Source organism: Monomorium pharaonis, chromosome 2, assembly GCF_013373865.1.
Source record: "Monomorium pharaonis isolate MP-MQ-018 chromosome 2, ASM1337386v2, whole genome shotgun sequence".
Classification (NCBI taxonomy): Eukaryota; Metazoa; Arthropoda; class Insecta; order Hymenoptera; family Formicidae; genus Monomorium; species Monomorium pharaonis.
The window spans coordinates 9,032,447-9,049,777 of record NC_050468.1 but is presented as its reverse complement, the minus strand read 5'-3'; the positions used below and the strand labels follow the sequence as shown (position 1 = coordinate 9,049,777).

General features: G+C 38.3%; 1 protein-coding gene across 6 annotated transcripts in view; it reads left to right on the top strand.

Annotated features, from left to right (window-relative positions):
- LOC105834028 (tubulin polyglutamylase TTLL4) overlaps positions 1–6,872 on the top strand; it is a 201,703-nt gene extending 194,831 nt beyond the window's left edge. For all 6 annotated transcript variants that reach the window (XM_036283555.1, XM_036283556.1, XM_036283557.1 and 3 more), the window contains 2 exons: positions 4,695–5,789; positions 6,012–6,872. In XM_036283555.1, the coding sequence (XP_036139448.1) occupies positions 4,705–5,789; positions 6,012–6,600 (1,674 nt within the window). In that variant the 5' untranslated portion in view covers positions 4,695–4,704 and the 3' untranslated portion in view covers positions 6,601–6,872. The remainder of the gene's footprint in view (positions 1–4,694; positions 5,790–6,011) is intronic.
- The last annotated feature ends 10,459 nt before the right edge of the window (positions 6,873–17,331 follow it).

Genomic DNA, 17,331 nt, shown 5'->3' with positions numbered 1-17,331 from the left:
GCTACACGTCAAGTGCTATTTGAATATCGACAGATCTATTTATTTGAACGTAATTCTCATATAGTTCGGGACGCGTACAATATGTTTCTGTAAAGTTCCGGTGATATAATTAATTAGAACATTTTTTAAACAATTATTATGCTTGAAAAACTTGAATTTTTGAGGCTACACGACAAGTGCTAATCGAATATCGACAAATCTATTTATTTTAACGTAATTCTCATATAGTTCGGGACGCTTACAATATGTTTCTATAAAGTTCAGGTGATATAATTAATTAAAACATTTTTTAAACAATTATTTTGCCCAAAAAACTTGAATTTTTGAGGCTACACGACAAGTGCTAATCGAATATCGACAGATCTATGTATTTTAACGTAATTCTCATATAGTTCGGGACGCGTACAATATGTTTCTATAAAGTTCAGGTGATATAATTAATTGAAACATTTTTTAAACAATTATTTTGCTTGAAAAACTTGAATTTCTAAGGCTACACGACAAGTGCTAATCGAATATCGACAGATCTAATTATTTTAACGTAATTCTCATATAGTTCGGGACGCGTACAATACGTTTGTATAAAATTCAGGTGATATAATTAATTAGAACATTTTTTAAACAATTATTTTGCTTGAAAAACTTGAATTTCTAAGGCTACACGACAAGTGCTAATCGAATATCGACAGATCTTATTATTTTAACGTAATTCTCATATAGTTCGGGACGCGTACAATATGTTTCTGTAAAGTTCCGGTGATATAATTAATTAGAACATTTTTTAAACAATTATTTTGCTTGAAAAACTTGAATTTCTAAGGCTACACGACAAGTGCTAATCGAATATCGACAGATCTAATTATTTTAACGTAATTCTCATATAGTTCGGGACGCGTACAATATGTTTCTATAAAGTTCCGGTGATATAATTAATTAGAACATTTTTTAAACAATTATTATGCTTGAAAAACTTGAATTTCTAAGGCTACACGACAAGTGCTAATCGAATATCGACAGATCTAATTATTTTAACGTAATTCTCATATAGTTCGGGACGCGTACAATATGTTTCTATAAAGTTCCGGTGATATAATTAATTAGAACATTTTTTAAACAATTATTATGCCTGAAAAACTTGAATTTCTAAGGCTACACGACAAGTGCTAATCGAATATCGACAGATCTATTTATTTGAATGTAATTCTCATATAGTTCGGGACGCGTACAATATGTTTTTATAAAGTTCAGGTGAAATAATTAATTAGAACATTTTTTAAACAATTATTTTGCCCGAAAAACTTGTATTTTAGGGCTAGGCCTGAAATTCTAATCGAATATCGACAGATCTATGTATTTTAACGTAATTCTTATATAGTTCTGGACGCCTACAAGAGTTTTTTAAAAAGTTACGGTGTTATAATTAATTAAAACATTTTTTAAACAATTATTTTGCCCGAAAAACTTGACTTTTGAGGGCTAAAGGTGAGATGCTGTTCAAATATCGACAGTTCTATTTATTTTAACGCAATTCTCATATAGTTCCGGACGCGTACAATAAGTTTCTAAAGAGTTCCGGTAATATAATTAATTAAAACATTTTTTAAACAATTATTTTACCCGAAAAACTTGAATTTTGAGAGCTAGACGTGAAATGCTAATCGAATATCAACAGTTCTATTTATTTAAACGCATTTTTCATATAGTTTTGGACGCGTACAATAGTTTTTTAAAAAGATACGGTGTTTTAATTAATTAAAACATTGTTTAAACAGTTATTTTTCCCGGAAAACTTGATTTTTGAGGACTAGACGTGAAATGCTAATCGAATATCGACAGTTTTATTTATTTTAACGCAGTTCTCATATAGTTTCAGACGCGTACAATAATTTTCTAAAGAGTTTTGGTAATATAATTAATTAAAACATCTTTTAAACAATTATTTTGCCCGGAAAACTTGAATTTTTAAAGCTAGACCTGAAATGCTAATCAAATATCGACTGATCTATTTATTTTAACGTAATTCTCACATAGTTCCGGACGCGTACAATAATTTGCTATAGAATTCAGGTGATATAATTAATTAAAACATTTTTTAAACAATTATATTTTCTGGAAAACTTGAATTTTGAGGGTTGACGGGAAATGCTAATCGAATATCGAGAATTCTATTTATTTTAACACAGTTTTCCTATAGTTCCGGACGCGTACAATAATTTTCTAAAGAGTTCGCCAGAAAGTGAAAGTTTTGAAAATTGATTGAAAATTAACAGGTAACATTACATATAATATATTATAATTTTTAATTTATTTAAAGGGGATTAAGTATGGAGATAAAGTATGTAAGAGTGATATTAAGAAACATGAAAATATAATATAATCACTAATTTGTGTTTAGTGAGTGAGAGAGGGGTGGAGGGAGGAGAGTGGGAGAGCGTGAGAGATAAAGAAGAGGATTAAATAAGAAAGTAAAGTGTAAGAGTAATATTGAACAATATGAAAATAATATAATTAATATCATTAATATTATAATTAATAATTTAGAGAGTGGGAGAAAGAGCGTGAGATAGAGAAGGGCATTAAATATGATAAAGTGTGTGAGAGTAATATTACAGAAGAAAAAAAAGTGCAATGTTCAATATAAAAATGCTAAGTGGCGCGCGCGAAGCGCGCGCAATGTTGTGGTCTAGTATTGTAAAAATTCGATATTTTCTGCAACACTGTGTATTGTAAAAATTCGATATTTTCTGCAATTGTCAGCCTATTGCAGTAATTATTTTTTACAATGCTCTGTGTATTGTAAAAATTCGATATTTTCTGCAATTGTCAGCCTATTGCAGAAATTATTTTTTACAACACTCTGTGTATTGTAAAAATTCGATATTTTCTGCAACTGTCTGCCTATTGCAGAAATTATTTTTTACAACACTCTGTGTATTGTAAAAATTCGATATTTTCTGCAATTGTGAGCCTAATTCAGAAATTATTTTTTACAACACTCTGTATTATTACACTGTATTATTACACAATATATAATTTATATACATGTGTATATGACTTACTTTATTTTACTATTTTTATTTTCTTTTTTTTAATTTTTCTTAACTATTTTTAATTTTTTTTTTATCTGTCTCTTTTGTCTCCTTACTTACTCTTTCTTTTTTTTTATATTCTTCTTTTATTCCACTTTAACTTCAAATACAGTGTTTCTTCTTTTTTCTTTTAATATATAACTAAAAATAAAACATGACACAAAGTATTGACTTATCTCAAAATAATTATTCTTTCATAAAAAAAAATGATAATTTTCTGCATTTACCACGTGATATTTCTCCTTATTTCTTCCTTTTCTCTCTCTCTTTCTCTCTCTCTCTCTCTCTCTCTCTCTCTCTCTCTCTCTCTCTCTTTCTTTCTCTCTTTCTTCCTTTTGCTTTCTCACCTTCCCTCTTTCTCTCTTAATTTGACAATAACACTTTTTCTAGTCTAGCATACATCATTAATTATAATTTATGTACATGTGTAAATGATTTACTTTATTTTACTTTTCTTCTTACTCTTCCTTCTTATTTTTTCTTAACTATTTTTAATATTTTTCTTCTGGTTTAATTATAAATAAAGTGTTTTTTTCTCTTTTTTTTTACACTAAAAATAAAACACGACACAAAGTATTATCTTATCTCAGAATACTTATTAAAAAAAAAATGAAAATTTTGTGTAATATACTTATCTGATTATAAAACACACAGTACGTTATACTAATCTCCAAATTTGGCACAGCCATATTTCTCTTCACGATATAATTATACGTACAGAAACACAACTGACTCGGTACTAACCTCGCACGTGTCTTTAATTAACCATGAACCACTGAACTGTCACATCATCGCCGTGAAACTCGTCGCGGACTCGACCGATCAATCAGGCGGAAAAGAGATGACAAAACGCGTACTTCTTGGATCTACATGACTTTTTTAAAAAGGGATTATTATTAGTTGTACAATTTATAATACTTGATATTTATGTATTTTTTACTCTCGCAAAGCAATCATACCACGAATGACAGCTATTTATCATCACATCAATATGCAGTATATATTTTATAAGAAATTGGCACAGGTAAATCTTAAAAGAGCCCTCTCGTGTTGAATTCGTGTATTCGACAAAGGGCGACGACGTATCTTAAATGAAAAATTTACATTTTGGACTTTGCGTCGCTATATCTCCGCTCGTAGAGCATATAGAAAAAAATGAAAACTTTTTTTTATAAATCAAACTCAAGCTTTCGATTGAACATAATTAGAACTCGATTGGTTAAATCATTATTGAGATCTGATAATCTCAGATGCTCGCAAGTCGCGTACTTGCGTAAATGTACGGTGGTCTCGCGCTGCGCGTTTACTTGACGCGAGACACTACCGTGTCTTTTGATATTTGACAGACCGTAATACGTATGTTCATCTGTAATAATTCCTTAGAGATGTTAAATAACGGTATTCTGTATATACCGTATTCGTTGGTACTTTAATTATTTAAAGATGTTTACATTAACAAGAACGAATCGACATGATTCTGCAATTGAGAAATTGCAATTTGTTGATGCCGTTAGCTGAAACTAGAATGTTCAATGATATGCAATCGCTCGAAATGTCAAAATTGCATAGTCACGACAAACCCTTTGTTTCCCGCGTGTGTTGCAGGCTATTCGAGATGGAAGTGATCGTGTATAATCAGCACGAAACAAGTAGCATCGCTAGCAGCACTGATGGCGCCGAGACTCAGTACGATGAAGAGAGCGTGCCTGACCTTGATGTCGACGGGGACCTGCTGTCGATCGACGGTGACAAACGGAGCAAGCAGCCTTTACGTAGGAGCTTATTCGACAATGTGCCGCCTTACATCGCCTTCCAGTCGTTCGACAGCAACTCCAGCTCCGCGCTGCCGTACGAAGTGACGAAACATCTCAAGTGGCACCTCACCACGATAACACCGATGTTGGTGCGTCGTACCGTCGCGAATTCCGGTTATCGATTGATGAAGAAGTGCCGGTATTGGTGCGGCACTTGGGGCAAGCACATGAAGTCCATCGCCTATAAGGGACTGAAGGAGTCGCAGAAGGTCAACCACTTCCCCGGTACTTTCCAGATCGGACGGAAGGACCGGCTGTGGCGCAATCTCAGCCGGATGATGATAAAGCACAGCAAACGGGAATTCGGCTTCGTGCCGCGCACCTATGTGCTACCTCAGGATCTCCGTATATTCCGCCAGGTGTGGGAGAAGAACGGCGGGAAGGAGAAGTGGATCATCAAGCCGCCGGCGTCCGCCCGCGGCACTGGAATCCGCGTTGTCCATCGCTGGTCCCAGATACCAAAGAAACGCGCCGTTGTCGTGCAGCAGTATTTGTCGCGACCGATGCTGATACGTGGCGCGAAGTTCGACCTGCGACTCTATGTGTTCGTCACCAGCTTCAATCCGCTCAAGGTTTACATATATCCGGACGGCCTCGTGCGCTTCGCATCCGTCAAGTACAACGACGACATCAACTACCTCAGCGATCGTTTCATGCATCTCACCAACTACAGCATCAACAAGACCAGCGCGACTTATACCAGCAACGACTGCGCGGACTCCAGCACCGGTCACAAGTGGACCCTGAAAACCTTGTGGTCTTACCTCGAGCAAGAAAACGTGAACGTTGCCAAGATATGGGAATCAATAAAGGACATAGCGATCAAGACGATGATTGCCGGCGAATCTTCTATCACTACTCTAACGAGGGCCAATACAACTTCGAGGTAAAAAGATAATTTTAAAACTATTTGATTTGCTTGTTTATAAAATAAACTATATCTTTTTTATTTTTGTGTTTTTTTAAATTTTTACTTAAATAATAAAGAAAATAAAATTTTAACGTTAAAAAAAATTTAGAATGCTACATTTTTGTATATTAAAATGTAATTAATATGATTTTGCTCATTTGAATGTCTTTCATGTGACGCATTTTGTTAAATCTCAAGGTATTGTTGCTATGAGCTTTTTGGCATCGATATTATCCTGGATGAGAACCGGAGACCGTGGTTACTCGAAGTGAATATATCGCCATCTCTACAGTCTTCCTCGCCTCTCGACATCGCGGTCAAGGGGCCCCTCATTAGAAATCTCTTTAATATGGCCGGATACCAACTGCCCACGTGCATACCGGCGGAGGAGGCGAAGAAACTAGCCCAAAGATATCAGTTAGATCCGGTATGCCAAAATTACAAACTGTACCGAGCTACCCTTAGCTACCAGGAACGACATAAGCAGTCCTTGTATGCGAACCTAAAAAATAGGGAGTATTATCTTGATGAAATAATCGAGGATCTTACGCCCGATGATGTAAGACACTTGATTACCTACGAGGACGAGTTGACGCAGTTGGGAAATTTCGAAAAGATCTTTCCCACCACCACCAGCCACGAATACCTGCAGTACTTCGAGGCATCAAGATATTATAACATGTTGTTCGACGCGTGGGAGACTAAATACGGTGATAATCGCGAGGAGGGAATCTCCCGATTGCAGAAGCTGTGTAAGACAAAGTATCACCTCGAACAAACTTTTTAGATAGTAATCATTTTTTTCATATGCCATTTTATAATAATGGTACCGACATCAAAGATACGCGTAGCTCCAACGTCGTACCTGTTATCGACGCCTTAATCCTGTAGTATCCCTTTGGTTTTGTGTGTTACGCGTGCTTTGTTGTAAACGTACCATTTCCATGTCCGTTGATTCGCCAAGAATCAAATTCATTATGTGCCTTTTCTGACGGTTGTGCGAATTTACTTTATTGTAATGAAATTTATTGTCTTTAATAAACAATTTTTCATTACTTAGGGGCGGGTTTATTCTTTTTATAGTGCCAACTCCATAACGATCGTAGGCGATCCCTCAGCGTATTTCTGTGATGCGCGCTTTCTACAACTTATACAAATATATGGAACCTACAGTTTAACGCCGGTTTCGAACGGCTTAATTAGAGGGATTTTTCTGGACAAGATACTCTCATTGGTTTGCCTTCCGAGAGATAACGATCGAATAAAAATCAGATCTGATCGGGGCTTGAACTCGGGTCCCCGACACAGCAGAAAATAGACGCACAACTGCGCCACGATCGCTATGCGGGTTTATTAACGCCGCGGTATCCATTCTTTGCGAATTCCTTTCACCTCGTCCCAAAAAGGATTTTAAACAATAATCATTCGTCTTATAATGAAATTGCAAAGATAATTACTTATTTCAAAGATACAAGCTTATTTTTATTTTATTATAAGAAATGAGAAAGTATATAGTTACAAAATTACAATTAATATTCAATTTTAAATTTTTTAATTACGACTCGTTGCGAACGCTTTAACTTGACGGTTTCACATAAGCAAATTGTCGAAGCGGAACAACAGTCTTCAAGATCTCGAGTAAAGGTAAGTGGAAAAATAATTTGTTATTTACTCCTTTCTTTTTAATACGATTATTATATCATGAAAGTTCTATCTTTCACGATGCTCATAAAAACTAGAACCCACAAGAGTCATCATTCGTCAATTTAATAAGATAACTAAATCGTTTATATTTTCGAGAGATTTTGTGCTCGCGCGTAACGCCGAATTTATTTCTTCAGTTACTTTAACTCCTTCGGCGAAATCATATGCCGGCGAAGAGCTCATTATTGATAAAAACTTGTCTTAAATTCAATGATAAGGGACAAATAAGCATGACGGCTCCAAAGAAGGGGGGACGCTTGCACGGGAGTACTGGCCACTGATGTGAATTGTTGACAAGTCATCGTACCGAGAACGACGAGATGTTCGCCCGTATGTCGAACGCCTAATGGCGAACTCTTACGAGGGCTGGCCGTCAGCGGCAGCGGTAATAAAAAGTCGAAGCCGCCGATGCGTAAAAGTCTCTTTGCTAATGCGGCGGCCGTGCATAATTTTCAGCAACAAGAGCAAAATTGCATGACACCTGCTCCAGCGTGCACGATAAAAAACGACCCCCCATATCCAGTCTTCCCTTTGATTTAATGTAAGTTCTGTGAGTCCGTAGAATTTCAATTAATAATGAGATACGTATTGAGAAACGAAATTTTTAATGTCAATCATTTAGGGCGTCTTTATTGACTTGTAACATTTTTCGGTGCACGCACCTTTGAGAGTTACAGCTGTACGCCGAGTCGTTAGTTACAACTGGCTGAATAATAGTGAAACCGTTCAAGATCCGCGCGGTGTTTTCACGACTGTAGCCGCGCCGGGTTTAATAAATCCGTACTGACAATTTAATGTCTCTATTGTGACCGCGACAGTCGGCGGTACCGACAACTGCGCTTGATTAGGTTAATACGAAAGGGGACCAGATTTCTTCGCTTCCGCCCTTTAAATTCAATTACTGGCCGGGTACTCCGTCACTTAAAATATCATATATCAGTTTTGTCCGGAGGAAGTACGATCCGTGATAGAGTGACCAAACCAATTGCCTTCAGAAACGAAGACAAGACAGAGCGTTTGATTCGTTCAAATCTTCCGTCTCGTTAAAGGATAATTACCAGTGCCATACGCGATGATTAATGTCTCGGGATAGCGTTAACCCTTGACATTTTGTACACGTACACAACGGAAGTATCTCCTTATATAGATGATAAGATGGAAAGTTTAAACGACTTATAAATATCCGAAGAAAGTAACAGCGTATTTCTTTCATCAAATTTGAGATTCGGCACTCCGATCTCTTTTCTTTGTAAAAAAACAAAAAACAAAAAAGAGAAAAGAAAAATATTAAGAGAGAAACGCTCCAGGATAAATATAACAATTGCACTTCGAGTCTCTGTTATCGGACTTCCGAGCTCCAGATTTTGGAGGCGAAATTATTCGAGGGCGATTTACATGGTGCACCGGTCGGGGGACACCCTGCCGTTATCGTTTGGAGACAATGGGCTCCGCTCGGTGCCACGACGGTCAACGAATTGATATCGTTATTGTAACGACATAATAGACGTATTTTCTTATTGAGATTGTAGCCCCGCGCATATACCCGTGTGTGACGTGCGCGCCAAGCCGGCCGGGAGCCGTCTCTTTATGAATGTGTTCATTCATGCGAGCGGCCGCGTGTTGGGTTATGTAACCAACACAGCGCAGATAGCGCGTAAGGCTAAGGACCCCGACGTTCTTTTCTACGTGAGGACAGATCTCAAGGAGACCCCCCGACGTTGGAATACGGGACAGGTAGTTATGCGGTTTTTATGCGCCGCCGTCTCCATTAACGAGGCTAGAGGCTCTTTGTCTAGCTTCCGTCCGACTTTTCGTCCGGGGCTCTCTATTCGACCCAGAAAATGCGCGAACCGGTATCCGGAATAATAATTTCACATCGGTTCCAGGAATCCACTCGTGGAGTACTCCGGCCTATTTCGGACAATCAAACCGAAATTATAGAATCATCTTAATTGAATCATTAAATACGCGCACACATACATGTACGCGGGGATCGCGCTTTGTCACTTGATCAAATTGATACGGCCTGGTTGAATTCCTAATGAAAAGTTCTTTCGTGGAAACGGGGTCCAGAGAACTTATTAGTTCGCTTTCATCAAGCGGCGAAATTACTTGAGTTAAAACTTGCCATCATTCTACGGTGATCAACTACTTGACAAAGGTAGCGATACATTTTCGCGTCTCTTATTGAGATTATATATATTCTATTTTAAGTTTTTTTTTATGACAAAGAATTAAGAAAACATAAAATTCGCGAGTGTTATTGCAAAAGGCGACGCGAAGTAACCTGCAGTTATTATTGAACAGCGATTTTGATTCTCGCCACACATTCGATTAGATATTCGGTCCTTGTCTGCTTCGTGAACTCCGGGCGTGACGATTGTTAGGCGAGATTATAATACGTCCTCCGCACGTGTGCATAATTAGCGTGTCATTTATCATGACCGTTGGCTGGAGTATAGAGTGTATAGAGGTGGTCTCGCATAATCATCCAAGGCCGTTCTCGGTCCACGAGCCATTCTAACGTCGCTTTACACAAGTGTAATTTCGACATTACTGCGTATTTAACTGCGGCACGTGTCACACGTGTATTCCGGTATTACGCGATTATTTACGCGGGATCGTGTAACTTTACGCCTCTCTGTTTGCATTCCATTGCTAAGGATTTTCCCCCAAATTTTGGTCTTGTTTTTATCATTTTTCTGGGGGGGGGGGGGAATTTCTGGAAAAATATTCTTTCTCTCCCTCTCTCTCTTTCGAAAAATATCTTTATATTTTCTCAAAACATCACTCTATGATAAATGAAACTAAAATTTAAGAGAAAATTCTTCAACTTAATAATTTCTTTTAATGAATTTTGATACATACACTGAAGAAAATGTTTTGATTACATTACAAGAAGTGCAGATCAAATCTATTCTAGTTATACTGATCAGAATTTTCAATTACCATAGTTTCTTATCTCGATATTCTTATATCGAGATAAGAAACTATGGAACATTTGATAACTTTCACAATATTTGATTAATATTGTTCTGGTTGAATGTATCACATTTCAAACTTATGTAACCAGATTTTCTTTTCCATGTGAGAGCCCTTCGGACTTTGAAAAAGTTCTAATATTATATTTCGCGCATCTATATTTGCGCCAGAAATGCCTGTTTTAAAAAACAAAAAGCGAGATTATTTATTATACATTTTCTTAAATATTGTTAACGCACGCGTATCGGTTGCGGGTTAACGACGATTCGTTTTTCGCCGTTATCGCTGCACGCGCGAAACTCGCTTGAGGAACGTACTCGACCCTGGATAACGACTTAATAAACCGGCAGCGGCCACCGGGGTACAAGGAGAGGGCAGGGAAAGGAGAAGGGTGCGCGGGGATAGCCGCGGTGCGGGCGGATGCGAGCACGTGGAGCGGCGCGGGGGCATCGCGGTAGTCAGGTGCGTCGCGTGCCCCCCACCTCCATCACGTAGCTAACTCGTGCTTTGTTTTGAGAAGGCTTAAGAGCGCCCGTTCCCACGCTTCCGCGCGCGTTCTCCTCCCGTGCCTCGTGTCAAAATTCGTATTCGAGATACGGCGGGACTCCCCCGATTATCTCTCCCGCCCGTCCGTCCGTTTGAAATTTTGATCGCGGCCGGAGAATTTATTCCTCGATGATACAGTCACTCGCTATGTACGAAGACTAATAGTACAATTTTATCAAGACGCAACGATCAGAAATTGTTAATGTACCATTTTATAAGAAATCCTGATAAAGAAATTGGTAATAATAACGAAGCCCATTTTTGGATTCAATTAATATTTTTATAGTTATTTGACAATATAAATTATAGTTTGTATAAAATAATAACTAAATAAATAAAATTCTCATAATCATAATTTTCTATGCAACTTATGATATGGTTGTCATAATAAAAATGAGATTTTTATATAGTAAGTTGAGCTATAAAACAATTATTATAAGCATATAGTTATTATTAGTAATAATATAGTAAAAATTACGATAAAAATAATATTTCCTATACTATAATTATTTTACTGTAATTATAGTTGCAAATATCATACATTTTTTCTCAGTATAGATGATAGATATTAAGCTTTGGTGAAATAGTTTCAATTAAATGTTCAATTAGTATTACTAAGAATTTAGTAATTTTATTATTTATTTAGCAATTGTAATAATTAATTGGTTAGTAATATTTAATAACTATTAAATATTACTAAATATTTGATTTTATTAATAAAATATTTAATGGAATTATTTCCTTAGCTTAATTATTATAATATATCTTTTCAGTGAACAAACGAAATAGTGATAATGAAGATGTTTTTTGTTTTTTTATTTACGGGTTTATATAATTATTAAATAATTCTATTTTTTACGGATTTCGATGCGTGACGTTAATTTTGCCCAAATTATTTAACGAGCCTAGAAATTACGGGACCATTCAGATTCTCTGAAAAAAAGTCTAGTAATAGCTACCAAATGCATTTTCTTTGACGATTTGCTGATGTTTAATAAATATTCTCACTGATAATAGTAACCAAACAATTTTGGCAAACAATTACAAAAATATTTAGAGAATCAAAATTATCGTTTAACCGGTTTTCATTATATTAATAACCGAACATTTGATTGAAATTATTTCACCAATTGGTCTAGGTTTGATTGTTATCAGCCCTCGTTTTTGTTAACGCGACGGTCTACGATGATTACGGCCAAGCAATAACGCGAGACGCGTGGATTTCGCGCGCACGCCGCGCTCGTGCGACGCGGCACGCTCTCCTTTGGCACGATGCAGCACGCTACATACAGATTGGACTATTGTTTCAGCATTACAATAATCTCGGTCGCGACTTCTTCCTCGTCGTCGTCGCTGCGTCTTTCCGCCTCTCACTCACCTTCTCTCCCTCTTTATGTCTCTCTCTCTCTCTCTCTCTCTCTCTCTCTCTCTCTCTCTCTCTCTCTCTCTCTCTCTCTCTCTCTCTCTCTCTCTCTCCCTCCCTCGTTGGCGCGTGACAAAGCCGTTCCTCCGGTTTTCCCGCTCTTAGGAGCTGACGTGCACGCGTAATTACGAGGCTACGCATAGGCCGGACGCTCCTTCGAATCGCGATGGACTTCCCACATACTTTCACGCGGCGCGCGTACGCTCGTAAACCGCCGGCCGCCTCCTTTTTCCCGGCCCCGACGAATATTGTCACGCAGCCCATTCCCATACGTACAGGATAAGCCGCGCGCGCGTGCACGAAGCGTGCGCCGACGATTTCACCGTTTCAGCGGGATAAATGGGCGCAATAAAAATCTCCTCTGCCCGACGGCCGCTTGAATCTCGGGCAAATTTTAATTACGATAATTTTCATTACGGATTCTTACTTCGAAGCGAATCACTCACGATTAATTTGAACAAGTTTCTTCTATTTTGAAAGAAAAAGAAACAAATGACAATATTATAAATATATAATGATAAACTAGAACAAAATGTGTATCAATTGAAATAAAAAGCGTGTAAGCCACGTTGGATGTATGTCCCAATATTATTTATAAGCATTCAAGCAATGAAACAAACCTTCAATATTGATCAGGACGTAATATAAAAATTGTTATGTTGAACTTGTGACAATAATCACAAGTTGCGTACGAAAATTGGGAATTACTTCGATTCAAAGCGGTCTACGGAAAAAACGAAGCTCAATCAAATTTCGGGGGAGTCCCAGGACGCAGCGTACAAAAGCGCAGGGCGTCGCTGTAATTTGTATAGCCTCTCCCCAGAACCCCGGGGATATTAGAGCGTACACCGGCACGCAGCGCGCGCGTGTACGCGTGCACACACGCCACGGTGTGTGCCTAGAGGATTCCTACGGTTTTTCGTTCGGTTCCCACGGCCGGGGTGCGTCAGGTGGCTAGCGCGGGGTGACCTGCGCGCAACACCCCCCTTTCTTCACCCCACGAAATAGATGTAAACCCGCGGCCGAGAAATCCCGCGCAGGGGCCCCGCCCCTGCGCCCACCATTCCCGGCGTGCACACGTTGCACGCGTGTATTCGTGCGGAGGAATGCCACCCCGGACCCTATACGCTCGCCTCGCCCTCCTCGCCATTCTTCGTTATTCGTGAAACGACGACGCCTCGTCGTTGACCCGCGCGACGATATTCACCGCAATTGATAGGGGGAGCGATCGATGAATCGCGGCATTGTGTTGCGTTTGCATGAAAAGCATCTAGACCCTCGAAGAGATCGCTTTTCACTATTTAATGTCTTTATTTAATTTTTAATTGTATTTTTTTTCGCATCTTTTATGCGTTTTTAAACGCATGTTTTTTATTGAATAATTTTGACCGAGACAGTCTTTGAGAAATTTTTTTCTACGTAGAACAAAAATTAACATTCAAGCATGGAAATAACAGTTTTGTTGAAGTATTTAACATTTTAGCCGCGGATACAGATCTGAAAATGTAATTGAATCATTAAAATAAAATTATGAAGGATGTTCGAGCAAACGTATTGCAAAAAAAGTTTGGGCGTCCAATATAATTGTTTTGGTGGTACAATGAAGCTATTATCAAATCTGTATTCAGCTGATTTTTTAGAAATACCTTGACAAAACTGTTTGTTTCATAAAGACGTATACACGAAAAATATATCATTATCGATATTCGACGAATTTATTCAGCTGCCATTAGGCTGCCACTTTTTACGCGGACGTCGCGTCGTGTCGACCAATTGCGAATGTATTTTTTCTTTCGAGCAGACATTTCGGCATTTCGCAGACACGTTTTTGCCAGACGGATTGAGCTGCGCGTGTTCACCGACGCGGGGGAGCCGTTCCCACGAGAGTTCAGAAAATAACCGCCGAAGAAATCGTGGAACCGGGTCGTTTTGCCCGCGTCGTTTTATTTTTCCGAATGTTTCGTCTTCAGCAGCCTCTCCTGACGTCACTGACCCAATTTCGTGCACGCCAACGGCACCTTCGTGTTTCATAAATCCTGTTAAATCCAGTTGCCAAAACCAATGCGCGAATATTTTCTTTTATATTTCACATGTTGTAAGTCTACACGAAAATAATGATCAGAATTTGCACGGCCATGCTTTGATTTCTTTGATAAGGACTTATATGATTAATGATACTGATTATTAATATTAAATCAGAAACATTGATAGTTATAGAAAAAAAGTTCTTGTTGTTTTGAGAATATTTTTATTTTTGAAATATTAAATATTAAAGTGAGATTATGTAAAAGAGATATCATTTCTTTATACGAAGAAATTTTGTATAATTTTATAAAGAAAAACATTTTTTATAAAACTGATTTTTATATGGTTAAAGAACATTAAAAAAATACAATAAATTTATTTGAAAGCTGTATTAAAATTTTCTTCAATTTTACTTAACGCTTTGAGAACATTTCTAAAAAATTCTTAGAGAATTTTTTACAAAGTTTGAATATTTTGATATTGTTTCAATCATTTTCCGTTAATATAACTGTCTTCCCTTTTATATTGGTTTGCGCTTCATGCATTATTACGTAAATTTTATTTAGTTAATCTTAAACTTTTTTTTATGGTTTATGGCTCCGTTATAAAACTTAGATAAAATATTTAATATGTTACTTTTTAAAGATTTAAAACGTTATTTTTTTAATATGTTGCAAACAAACAATTGCACTACTATTTTTCTCCTTTATATTAAAGTTTTAATTATATAAACTTGATTGATAGTTGCGTTTGAAAATCAGCATTGCTAATCCTGCAGCAATTTTAATGCATTAAAATGAATACAAGAACTTTTTTACCCCAAATCTTGCTTTTATAATAAGGGTTTTTTGTGTCAGATTATAAGTTTAATTACATATAACTACGGAATTGAAATGAGAAAGTTATTAATGTACTAGTAAAAATACATTTCAGTATTAATAATTTTTCTGACAAAGAGCACATCCTTGTTATGGCTCACAATAGTCTATCGCCTAAAATCATAAAAAATTGATTTCGAAATACATTATATGAAGAACGACCGTGTCAACAAAGTTAGTCTTTACCATTTCAATAATCTACCATCTTGGAGCTGAAAAGAATATGAGAAAACCGATGAGGCGAAGGCAATTCTATTAAATTCAAAATATAAAACAAGCTCGTATAGTATTTTTATGTTTTTCTTTTATTGCATTTTTAATCTACTTATTAATTACTTCCGATAAACAATGAATGTGTAATAATATCTATAAAAGTATATTATAATATAATAATGAAATATAAAATATATTTATAAAAATATTTTGTGAAGGATTTTTTCACAAAGATCAAATAAATTTTTAAAAAATCTGTCTTACGGCTTGCTGAATTATTAGTATTTTTATCAGTAACGTTATATCGTGAATAATTTTGTCAGAATCCGCGAAAATCGGAAAAATATTGTGTTTTCAAATTACTCATGTTAATTGTTTATTTCGCCATTCTTTCTTTACGCAAGGCAAACGTTACGAACGATCGTTGTCGTTCGCGATTATCAAAATCCGCTATGTTCCACGAGGATATGCCGCGGCAAGAAAAGGAAGATAAAATCGAATCGCGGTACGGGATTCTTCCTACGTCGTCGTCGCCGTCGTCGTCATCGTTTGAAACGTGCTGAAAGCGTGCTGCTCGCGTGGCCGTTACACGACAAAGAAGAAGAGAGTGGAATAAGAGCGAAACGACTAGGAACCCCGTAACGCGTCACGAGCCCCCGACGATCTTTCTCACGGGCCAGGCGGAGGGAGGACGTCAGGTGCGCGCAGGACCTCCTTCAGGAAATACAACGGTTCCTTACAAGGATTCGCGACTTCTACCTTCCCACGCTCCTCCAGTTGTAACGGCCAGATTCGAGTCCCTTCCTCCCCGCTCCCCCTTCCGCCCTCCCCGGCACCCCCGTCCTTTCTTCCCTTTTCTTCTCTTTTTTTTTCTCTCGCGCGCGTGACGAACGGCCTCGGATCCGTTCGAGGTGATCGAGATCCGGGCACGACCGCCGGAATGACCGCCTCGATAAGTGTACCTCTGTATGTAAATAATTGTAGGGTGGAGAGAGCACTTGGCCGTGTTAAAGGCATTTCTCTGTCGGGCAAGAAGTCCCGCTCGCGAAACGACGAGGTGCGTGACAAAGCTGTCTTTCTCTCGCGGTCGCCTATATCGGCCGCGGACCATTTGCTCTTAATTAGCGGGTTAACGCTTTCATTCGGTTTGCGCGACGCTTTGCCGGGGCATGTGCGCGCACGCACAAGCACCGTGAATTCACGTTTCGCGAAAGGAAAAAAAAAACCGCAAAACTCAGGAGGAAACGGAGCGTGAGCCGCCCCGCGAACGAAGGACTCGAATAATTAAAAATTTTTCTCCCCGTCTTCGATCCAGAAAAAGCGCGCGAACGCGGTCGTTCGTCCGTGTCGAGCGGCCCGTTCCGTCGCTCGCTCCTGGAACAAATCACACGGCGCTGCTGGGATCACAAAAAAACGCGGATCGATTCGGTCGAAGGGAGCGCCCGGTGCGGCGCGCGGGCTCGTGGCACTTTATTTGCGTTCGACTCTCACTACCAAAGCGAGACCGTTCCAGTCTGGCGGTCGTCAGAGCCGAAGATCCTCGAGGAGGCCCTCAGGGATATTCAGGATCTGGATCGTGTGCTTTCTCATTGTGCGATCCATGGGAAGAATCACACAGAGAGAGAGAGAGAGAGAGAGAGAGAAAGGGACAGTGCACCTTCTTCTTCGACGACTCAGCTTCGATTATTTGATCCAAGGAGCAAGAGTCCCCACATGACCCGAGCGCACGCACTTACCGGATTACGGA